Consider the following 10,609-nt stretch of genomic DNA (forward strand, 5'->3'; position numbering starts at 1 on the left):
GCCACTTCTTCTTCTTATATATGCATTAATGTAGAGCTTAATCGATTATTTCTGTCCCTAAGTAATCTTAAAACAGGACTGAGAACCCATAATCAGCACGTTATGGCTTTAACACGTATTGTAACCTTTATTTTTACATATTTGTAGAATTAACAAGACCGAATTAGTTATGAGGAGGTTCTTCTTTATGTGCACCATTTGACGTACTGACATGTGTCACTGAATTACTTTGATGATGAACAAATCTTAAAACTCGAGTGATTCGAAGGCGAGTTTGGCAGCGTTCCGATTCCCGCCCCTAGTACACCACGGCTGTAATGTGAGTTTTGTTAATAATTTTAAACATGTATTTATTGACATATTTGCAGAATAAACGGCGCCGAGTTGTTTTGTTTGTCACGTACTCATCACTGTCCCTAAACATATCCATAAATTACTTTCAGAGAGAAAAATTATTAAAATGCGAAATATTTTAAGGTATTTTCTGTCCCAAAACCCACTTCCGGACGTGATGACGCGTTTCTCATCACGCTCCAAACCAAAACATCTGTTGGCAGCTCGTAGCTGTGAGCTTTATCTTGGCGTTTTATTTGATATAAAAACGGCATATTTACACGTCACAGAGGAAGCGTGAGCCCTTCGAGGTCCAGGTGGTTTTCAGCCTCCTCAGGTGTGTAGCCGTGACGCTCAGGTACGCTTTTAGCTAGCGCTGGGTGTGTGTGTCGCATCTGCTACAGCTAGCTGTGCTGGCTGATAGCAGACTTCGTTGATTAGCTTTATAGCCCCGTTTTAATTAAACAACGTGGCTGGAGACCAAAGCTCTGAAGAACCAGGTCAGAAAAAGAGGGAAAGAAACATTAGCATGCTAGGGCTAGCTTCACATTAGCATTTCCTCCTGTATGGTGTGTGGGCGGTGAGAGCTCAGAGCTCCGTGAAAAACGGGTTAGTCATGTTTTCGGTGTCTGTGGTGATGCGCAGTAAGAACTAATAAATGCACTCAAACTGACATGGTAGGATTACAGGTGTAGTTTTGTTTGCCTGTGCACAGTTGTTTACCTGCACAAACTCAGTAATCAAAGTTACAGCATTGTTGCATCTAGTCAATAATATCCTGATTGTGTAAGCAAAGTCTGATCTCATCGTCCAGTCAGGACAGGATGCTGTTCATTAGGATCTAGCTCCTGCCAGGTAAAGGTACCAAACATCCTCTTACACTGACTCACTCCCTGGATCTTGCCCCTCCAGTTTCCTCTTCCTCCTGTTGGATCCCAGTGTCAGGATAGGGAAGCAAAGCAAAGCAGCAGCTGCTGGTGGTGCAGCCGGCTCGGGTGACAAAATGTCCGAAAGTCCGGAGAAGGACGCCTCTGTGTCGGCTCAGGAGTTGAAGGAGCAGGGAAACCGTCTGTTCCTGAGCCGCAAATACCTGGAGGCCGCAGCCTGCTACACCAAAGCCATAGTAAGGGTCAGGCGATGGGGAGCGTGCTCGCCTTCCTCCCTCTGCTCATTTTCATATAAACACACTTTTCCTGACTTCCATGATTTTCTCTGAGAAACCGAGGAATCAGTCTGATCAGTGCCGCCTCCTCCGTGTGTCTGTTCTCCATCAGAGCCACAGTCCCTCCATTCCGGCGTACTACACCAACAGAGCGCTGTGCTACGTGAAGCTGCAGCAGTACGACAAAGCTCTGGCAGACTGCAGGCAGGCTCTGGAGCTCGACAGCCAGTCGGTCAAAGCACATTTCTTCATGGGACAGTGTCACCTGGAGATGGAAAACTACGACGACGCCATCGGCAACCTGCAGAAAGGTAGGGATTTAGAACACGCCTGCTTCTTTTTCAGAAATGAAGAAAGCGAGTCTGCAAACAGTGGAACACTGCATTAAAAAACCTCTTTGTTTCCTTCTCCAGCTTATAATCTGGCAAAAGAGCAGCGGCTGAACTTTGGCGACGACATCCCCAGCGCGCTGCGCATCGCTAAGAAGAAGCGCTGGAACAGTATGGAGGAGAGGAGGATCAACCAGGAGAGCGAGCTGCAGTCCTATCTCACCAAACTCATCCACGCCGAGAAAAAGAGGCAGGGCCCGAGAGAAACGAGCCGTCGGCCGTTTGGTCGGTGTAACGAGGGCTCCTGGAGTAAAGTGTGTCTGTCTGTGTGGTCTGATCCTCAGAGAACTGGAACGCTGCAGACAGAAGCAAGAGGAAAAATCCGACGACAGCAGAGTCCGTCAGCGTTTCAACGAGATCCACACCAAACACGTAGGCTTTTATTGTGAAATTCTCCTCAGTGACATCAGGAGCGTCCTGATAGTGCAAAACATTAAAGCTGAAATGCTGCCAGCAAACAAATTCTGATTTATATTATTTATTTATCTGCAGGACAAATACCTGTCGGACCTGGAGGAGCTGTTCTGTCAGGTCGATGAAAAGAGGAAGGTCAGTGATGGTCCGCCGTGTTTTCCTCAGTCGGACGAGTCCTCGTACAACGAGCCGGTTTAGGACAAATGAGTTTGTTTTGGTGTTTGACAGAAGCGTGAGATCCCAGACTTCCTGTGTGGAAAGATCAGCTTTGAGTTGATGAGGGAGCCGTGCATCACTCCCAGCGGCATCACCTACGACCGCAAAGACATCGAGGAGCACCTGCAGGTAAAAAAATGCCCCAACTCACTCACGGCTGCTTTCATTGACTCATTTTCAGCACGAAAAACTCATCAAATCCTGATTTTACCAGCGAATGAAGTTTAACCAAAGTCTGTAGTATTGTGATGACGACAGGACGCACGGCTCTCTGTTCTGTTCCCACAGAGAGTCGGACATTTTGATCCAGTGACGCGCACGCCGCTGACCCAAGATCAGCTCATCCCAAACCTGGCCATGAAGGAAGTCATCGATGCTTTTATTTTGGAGAACGGATGGGTGGAGGACTACTGACCCAGTTTGTTCAATTCAGCTTTATTTTAAACATCCCAGTCACAGCAGCCGTCACTCTGGGAGTTTTTATCATGAGAGGTAAAGACAGCTGCTGCGTGAGGTCAACGGGCCAATCATCTCCTCTTTATTTCCTGTCATGTTCCAGTGCTGGATGTTTGTATTAAACATGACGTTCGGTGTGTGCGCTAATCCCCGTGAGCCAAAAAGTTTAAACTGCAGATGTTTTTTTCCTGCACCGCTGAGCTAAGTGGGCTAAAGTCCACTCTCGAGTCCAGTTAATGAGCAGAGTGGGTCCACTTTAGTGTCCACAGAAACAAAACCCACCACTTCCGCTTTAATCTGATTAAATACAGACTGAAAACGACGCCCTGCGCTGATGGCGTAGCAGTCTGAGAACCACATGACCACAATCACGCTGCTGCACAACAATCAGAGGCCCAGGCTGCGACGCGAGGTGAGAAAAGAGATCAACAGGTGTGAAATCATCACTCGCCAGCCAATCAGATCTCTGGAAAAAGGACGTAGGAGAGAGCGCTGAGCCGACACCGTTCTTTATGACTGTACGCTGCTGAAGGTATAAACATCGCAGGTTAAACTCTGGTTCGCACCCACGTCGCAGCTCCGAACGCTTCGGCTGTAGATCTTTAATGTTTGAGGAGACGAAACTGGAAAGTCCTGAAAGGTGGTGTTTGTCAGGCCAGCGCTGCATTCACTGACACCTGAGCAAACATGAGACATCGCACCATGCTCAGTATTCTGTACGCCGGCCCGTTTTCACTCGTTTCATCCTCGATGTTTTTGCTATTTTATCGTTTCTGCTTCAGATCAATCAAGTTAAACCTGCGCGGTTGTTTAGTGGGAGCAGATTTCACAGGGAACGGTTTTCAGATCCAGGTGATGCAACGTCTGTACGGGAAAACTCTGATCAACCTGCCGATGTTCAGTAGAAATAAATGTGAATAAATCTTTCGTGTTTTTGTATTTCAGCCTCAGTTATTCGTGCTCGTCTCGCTCAGTGACCACAAACAATCCAAAACCAGCTCAAATAAAAGACAAAATGAGAAAAGCTCCAGAAACACTCACATCTTCAACCTCAGCTCTTTTTGTTTTACCCGGTGAGAAGCAGACAGCTACGGAGGCCTGCAGGGGCCAAACAGATTAAAGGTTTTGCATGAATAAAATAAATGGGCACATTGAGAACGATTGCCTCAGATTGTTAAACTGTATATAAAAGATGGAAATGATTACTGACTCCGCCCACATCGGGGCCTCTGTATTAGCGTTTTGGCTTTTTGGCTCCAGATGTGTGGAGATTTCACAGCTGTCACATGCTTTTTGCATTTTGGAAGAAATTTTCCCCGAGTGCTTCCCTGACCGTTAGAGGCAGCCGGAGAGTGGGAGGGCTCAGTGTTAGAGTCATGTTACAGTTTGTTCAGATGTTCGGAATAAAAACATTTAAAACAAATCCAGTTTAGTTCCTCGGTTTAATTCCCAGGATTTTAAGTACTTTATTGCTTCTCCGTGACCCCTCGGGGTCGCCGTAAAAAAAGTTAACATGACAGAAAATCAAATCTCATCAAAAAATGAAAAGATGTTTGCATTTGATTTCAAGTAAAACCTGTTGCAGCACACGGTGATCAGAGCTGAATTCAGCTTCCAGAGTGCAGAAACACAGCGTGATGGTCAACATTACAACAACCTGCTAAAATAAATGAGTAATCTGTGATTGTGATCCCCCGAGGTCTGCAGAATTAAACTGCAGACATCCTAAAATGACACAAATCTGTTATTTGCGGTTGAATCCCTCTGTGAGTCAGTTTTCTTAAAATGTGCCAGGAAATCCTTAAAGACGTCCTGAGAGCTCAGCCCAGGAAGGTGGAGATGAAGACGCTTGTGTCCAGGTTTAGAGTGGCGTGCCACCAACGGTCGGGGAAATACAGCACCTGGAGACAAACATGCAGAAACGCACCGTTAGCGCCGCGCTCACGATCCAGTCGTTCAAATGTAACAGGCGGCGCTCCGTGGGCTCAGTTTTAGAGCCGGTCTCCCGTCAGGGGCTGGAAAACCTCCAGGACGGCTGAAAACTTCAGAAGCATGAGGTGTAATTAAATGTCCAAGTAAGGAAACAGCCTGAGTATCACTGCTCTCACATCTGAAGCGTTGCTGAATCCCGTCTCTCTTAAATCAGCTGTTTAGCTGTGGCGTTCTGAACGGGTCACTGCTTAGTTCGCCGGCATCTGGGGTCAGAGTCCAGACGAAGCTTTTTACTTTACACACATGAACTAACTTTCATGTTTTTACTGAAATCGACGCTGAGATAAAGCGACCCTGCTGTGTGTGCTTGGGGCGAGTCGTGAGCAGGTTGGGCGGCGTTACCTCTCCGGGTCGGATGGTGCACTCCAGCGGGGCCTCGTCCTCCAGCAGGTTGGGGTACGTTTCTGTGACCCAGGACAGAGTGGTGCGGTTCGGGTGGAAGTGAGGCTCCTGATCGGGCGGGTAGAGGAACCACCGCTGTGTGAGGAGTAATTCAGAGGTTAACAGGAAACGCATCACTCTGTGAGGAAGCAGTTTTAGTTTACTTCAGTTTTATTTTGAAAATCTGACACTGAGACGCTGCCACATGACCCGCAGATTTAAGCACGCATTTACACAACCACACCTCATCCACTCCGTTACTGGAAATCCAGCTCTGAATGGCTGAGATCCACCAGAGGGCGCCACATGTCCACAAAGCCACTCCCCTCCCCACACAGAGCCTCTTTAATTAGTTTAATTAAACAGCTGGTTTCCTCTATGGGCTCAAAATGTGGTCATAAATATTTTGTACTTGTAAATCAGGATTTGTGTGTGTAAAAAAGATTTGTGTGTGGACTTAGCCAAAAAAATCCTGCAAGTTACAAGTACGAATTTTGACCCTATTTTTCTTCCCGTCATCTGATTGGTCAATGTCATGTCAATCACAAATGTAACAATCCAATCAGAGAACAGATGGGTTTGGCTGTAGGAGGGGCGCTTTTTTTGAACTGCAGGTCCTTGAAGGGTGATACAGTTTGAAGCTGGAGGACCTCTATATAAATATCCGATAGCAGCTAGGTCCCCTAACTTTCAGCAGCTGTTGAAAGGATAAAGTTGTGGTTTATCAGTGGTTAGAAATACCATTATTACTTTAGGATTAGTTTAACACAAAGTCAGGGCTGACCCGGGACCATTGCTGTGAGTCACAGTGCGCAGCATAAAAGTCCTTTCACATCGGACGCAGGATGTGCTGCTAATGCTAACTGCTAACTAAAAGCAAAGGATCCAGAATTTGTTGCTGGCTGCTGGGCTCTGTGGGTTTTTGCAGCAGCTCTACCTGTACTAGATGCACCTGCTCCTTGTCGTTTCTATCTCTGACTTTATGTGAACTACAAGAGTTTCTGGGGTTTTTTTGCTGGTTCCTCAAATGTTCAATAAAAACATGTATGCTAATTCATAACGAAGAAAGCTTTGTAATGAAGACTGTCATTTCCAAAACACTGCCCGCCCCCACCCCGCGGTCCGCAGCGCTGTTGAAAAGGCTGTGGAAGTCCCTGTATTAAACACGTAGACCTGTGACACAAAAATCACCAAACTCGGACGACCACAGACTGTTTTCCTTCGTGGTGATGAAGGAAAACGCTGGGTTGGCATGTAAAAGAGCATTTATTCCCTTCAAGGACCTGCAGTTCAAAAAAAGCGCCCCTCGACAGCTAAACCCATCTGTTCTCTGATTGGATTGTTACATTTGTGATTGACATGACATTGACCAATCAGATGAAAGGAAGAAAAATAGGGTCAAAATTCGTACTTGTAACTTGCAGGATTTTTTTGGCTAAGTCCACACACAAATCTTTTTTACACATACAAATCTTTTTTACACACACAAATCTTTTTTACACATACAAATCCTGATTTACAAGTACAAAAAGTTTATGACCACATTTTGAGCCCATATTCCTCCCACCTTCCTTCCGTAGATGACCTCGGAGTATCCCGGGCCGTGCCAGTGGAAGGGGACTCCTGTTCCAGGACCTGAAGGAGAAGAAAGCGAAGCTACAGTTTGGATTCCACTCTCGGATATTTCTGAGATTTCTTTCATTTTAAAAGAATTTTCACAGTAATGGTCCTAAAAAAGCAGATTATCATAGAGAATTATGTGTCACACGAGTCCTGTCAGGTTTATCAGATCTTTTTCCTTCTCTTGATTTTATGTCATTCCTCGTTTGTCTGCCGCTCTCTGACCTGCGATGCCGAAGCTGTACGCTCCGCTGGTGAGCGGCAGGACGTACGGCGGAGACTCGTAGTGCTCGAAGAGACTCTGCCACTCGGTGAAGTTATTGTCCCCGAAAAAATACAGCGTGTCTGCAGGAAAGTCAAACATTATTCAATAAATCTCACAGCATAAAAGTCACAGCAGCGTCCAGTCGAAGAAAACAGACGGAAACAGATTCATAAGGAAAACAACAAAATATTTTTTAATTATGAATGAAAACAAACCATGTTAATAAAAGCAAAATAGTAAAAATAGAAAACATTTAAAATAAAAAATAAAGTCTCTGACAGAAAATTCAGAGTAAAGTAAAAAAATAAATAAATAAACAAGAGTAAAATAAAACTAAAAAAATGAAGTGAAATAAGTTTTAAAACTAAATAAATAAATAAGACATCACTAAATAAGAGGAAATACAAACAATTAAAACCAAAAAATATGAATAAACTAAGAAATCCTTTTTAAAAAAAGCAAAGTGACCAAAAATGTTTAGAATTAAACAAAAAAATGACGAAACCTAAAAAACTTGAATAAATGAGAGAAAACAAAAAAACAAGTTTAACAAAGCAAAGCCAGGAAACAGGAAACCAAACGAGAGCGTTTCCTGAACACCTGTCCCGGCGGCGGCTTTAAGACTCACCGCTGCCGAGGGCGTCCGCAGACTGAGGCCTCAGAAACTCGTCCACGTACTCCTGGAAGGGAACGTCCACTGAAACAGATCAGCACAGTCAGGAGCAGGAAGTGAACAGGTGTGTCTGCGAGGCCACACAGGTGAGACGGGCGTACCTTTCCTGTAGGAGTAGGTGTTGGCCGTGCTGAGCCTCACTCTGTGGGCGCCGTACTCTCTCAGTAAGCTCGACTTGGAGCACAGAAGCCTGAATTTCTGAAACAGATCCAGCGTGACCTTTCAGGCTGTTCACCTGTGCTCACCTGCCTGCAGCTCAGTCATGTGATGCTTACATGTAGATAAGATGTCTGTTTTCAATACGTACGGTGTTGTCAGTGAGGCCTCTGAGGATGACCGGCCTGCCGTACGCGTACCTGCAGGAAACACAGTTGAAGATTAGTGCTGCTGTTTACACGGTGATGTCATCAGTGAATGTCTGCTGAGAAACAGCAGCTTACTCACGCACCTCTCCATGAACTGCTGGTACGAGAGCGACGAGCCGTGCAGCACGTCGATGTTACACCGACCTTCATCCTGAGACCTGACGTCTGAGGCCGAGAACCTGAGCAGAGCGGGGCGCGCAGGTAAGAGCAGAGCTCACCTGTGGAGCTGCTTACACGCTCTAACATTCATTCAGCAGCTCCTCAGTCATTTAAATCTGTCTCCCTCGTTCCACCTTAAAAACCCAACATTCATGTCACATTCGAGCTGATGACCTCCAGGATGCGAGGAGGAGGAGCTATTAAATAAAACTGAGGCGTAGACTCACACCCAGAGATCGTCCTTTTATAACATTCCTCAGACCTCATAGCAGCCATGTTATTGGTCACATGATGTCATTCAAAATGCTCCAACAGCACAAACGAGGTCCAGGTCAGGTGAAGCTAGCAGACAGCTACACCTGTGTCTCCATCCACCTGTCAGTCACAGAGGCCACGCCCCTAATAATGCAAACTTTAAATAGGTGAGTTATAAACACAGGTGTTATCTACAGGCTGCAAACATGTTTATTTCTGCTGGAAAGTTTTAACCTGGAGTCTATGGGGCTGACTCACTGCTGCCTCTCCTGGACGTTGGATGAACTGCAGCCTCTCAGCAGCTCACTAATCTGAATCCAGAGTTTATCTTTAAACGATAAAATAATGTTCTCGTTTTAATTTCCACCCTCGGATCTGCTGAAGTGCAGCTGGAAGCTAAGATGGGAAAATCTGAAATTGTGCTTTTATATTTTATTAAACAATAATAAAAATAACGTGAAATGATTTTATTTATTTATCTGTGCGGGGACAAAATCAGCTGCCATATGACGTATTTAGGAGCACGCGGACAGTTTAATACGGTTATATTATCGTAGTCATAATCGTCTCTGACCGGGCTCGTTCTGCATGAAACGTATGACGTCATCAGTGCCACTGAAATCGCTCCTCGTGGACACAGCTGTTAACTTCACAGGTTTTTGAACGGAGTCTGGTTGAAACTACAGCGAGGGTTGTTTGAATGAGTTTTATGCAAACGTGTCAGGCTGAAGCAGAGTGTAGCTCACCATCCTCCTCCATCCTCATCTTCCTCCTGCTGCTGCAGCTGCGCAGTCACTGCGGCGGTGAAGAAGATAAAAGCGAGCCGCACCGCTTTGATCTCCATTCTCCCCAAAAGCCTCCGCGAGCTTCGACCGAGCTCAGCCCCACAAATCAGCCTGTTTCTCCTCAGTGTCCCACATGAACGTCAAGTAAGCGCCGACTCCTACTTCCTGGACGACAGCCAATCAGAAAGGACCACATTAATCAGACCGGTTGATGCGTTCGAGGTGCGTGGAACGTTTGAGCGCCTCTGTAGATCGGTTTGTAGTCCTCAACTCTTTATTTATTTCAAGAGGCCCGTTTCCCTGCAGCACTGCTGTGACTAGGGTTGCCAACTCGCTGAAAAATAAATAAGGGACACCTCGTGGCAACCCAGTTGTCTTCACCCTTCCCAGTGTGGTAGCTATTTTTTGTGTGTGTGAAATTATTTTTTAACCATTTGACTTGAACTTGATTTAAGCAGATGCATATTCTTTGTGATATGACCATATGGGAAACAAATGATCATTTAGCCATTTATTTTTAGCTCAAAATGACAACATTAACACATAAAACAGGTCTCTTTCTTAAACAGAAGCCTGTCATGCTTAACTTTTGAGAATATAAGTAAATCTTTCTTTAAAAGAACTCTGTCCTGCTTAAATTAAAATTATATAAATTAATAGAAAACAATAGAACGAAAAATATTCTTGTAACAGTGCACATATAGTGCATATAGTACAATTGGCTTCAGTTGAGGTATTATTTCAGCTTTTCTAATGCTAATCAGCTGCTCCTGTTTGTAAACCCGCTTGTTCCCATGATTACGCATCTTAACTCATCATCATTATTCATCTATGTATTACTTTTATGTATTAGTCATCTATTTGTTGTAATCATCTATCCTTGCAGATGTTTATTACACAAAATAAGTTATATTATCACACTTCTGGCCACATAGCCCTGATATTCACCGCACATGCCCATATTAACCTTAACCAGAGGGTTTAAAAAAACAAACCAGTGTTTACATACCATATCTGCTTCTGCCGTGGCCTGGTGGACAAAAAAATGGTTAAGGGTTCCCTGAGCTGTCACGCCCCTCATGTTCTTCTTGTGCCCACCACTAGAAGCATGCCTATGGAAAAAGTGCGCCGGCACACAGTGCAG

General features: G+C 45.1%; 2 protein-coding genes across 4 annotated transcripts; one reads left to right on the plus strand and one right to left on the minus strand.

Moving 5' to 3' along the window:
• Window positions 1-502: 502 nt before the first annotated feature.
• Window positions 503-3,909, plus strand: LOC146576770 (E3 ubiquitin-protein ligase CHIP-like). 3 transcript variants are annotated; one of them, XM_085272276.1, is made up of 8 exons: window positions 503-691; window positions 1,246-1,456; window positions 1,608-1,806; window positions 1,909-2,074; window positions 2,169-2,256; window positions 2,377-2,433; window positions 2,527-2,643; window positions 2,803-3,909. In XM_085272276.1, the coding sequence occupies exons 2-8, from the start codon at window positions 1,337-1,339 to the stop codon at window positions 2,926-2,928; spliced, it is 873 nt and encodes a 290-aa protein (XP_085128402.1). In that variant the 5' UTR covers window positions 503-691; window positions 1,246-1,336; the 3' UTR covers window positions 2,929-3,909. The 3 variants fall into 3 exon arrangements, with proteins under 3 accessions (XP_085128402.1, XP_085128401.1, XP_085128403.1); XM_085272275.1 differs by having other exon boundaries at window positions 504-670; XM_085272277.1 differs by lacking the exon at window positions 503-691 and adding an exon at window positions 767-942.
• A 502-nt stretch (window positions 3,910-4,411) lies between these two features.
• Window positions 4,412-9,678, minus strand: jmjd8 (jumonji domain containing 8). Its single transcript, XM_085272278.1, has 9 exons — window positions 9,427-9,678; window positions 8,350-8,445; window positions 8,209-8,257; window positions 8,003-8,099; window positions 7,857-7,925; window positions 7,189-7,308; window positions 6,911-6,978; window positions 5,305-5,439; window positions 4,412-4,871 (listed from the first exon to the last, which is right to left on the minus strand). The coding sequence occupies exons 1-9, from the start codon at window positions 9,522-9,524 to the stop codon at window positions 4,791-4,793; spliced, it is 813 nt and encodes a 270-aa protein (XP_085128404.1). The 5' UTR covers window positions 9,525-9,678; the 3' UTR covers window positions 4,412-4,790.
• Window positions 9,679-10,609: the final 931 nt, after the last annotated feature.

This window comes from Mchenga conophoros, linkage group LG4 (assembly GCF_057382185.1).
Source record: "Mchenga conophoros isolate Kocher_MC1m ecotype Shallow Benthic linkage group LG4, M_conophoros_male_GT1.1, whole genome shotgun sequence".
NCBI classification, from domain to species: domain Eukaryota; kingdom Metazoa; phylum Chordata; class Actinopteri; order Cichliformes; family Cichlidae; genus Mchenga; species Mchenga conophoros.

Coding starts and splice junctions, on each gene's coding strand:
- jmjd8 (XM_085272278.1), bottom strand. CDS start 9,524: ATGGAGATCAAAGCGGTGCGGCTCGCTTTTATCTTCTTCACCGCCGCA. Junction 7,926..8,002: donor CACCTACTCCTACAGGAAAG/GTACGCCCGTCT, acceptor GATCTGTTTCAG/TGGACGTTCCCTTCCAGGAG. Junction 4,872..5,304: donor GCACCATCCGACCCGGAGAG/GTAACGCCGCCC, acceptor GTTTGTCTCCAG/GTGCTGTATTTCCCCGACCG.
- LOC146576770 (XM_085272276.1), top strand. CDS start 1,337: ATGTCCGAAAGTCCGGAGAAGGACGCCTCTGTGTCGGCTCAGGAGTTG. Junction 1,807..1,908: donor CATCGGCAACCTGCAGAAAG/GTAGGGATTTAG, acceptor TTCCTTCTCCAG/CTTATAATCTGGCAAAAGAG. Junction 2,434..2,526: donor AGGTCGATGAAAAGAGGAAG/GTCAGTGATGGT, acceptor GGTGTTTGACAG/AAGCGTGAGATCCCAGACTT.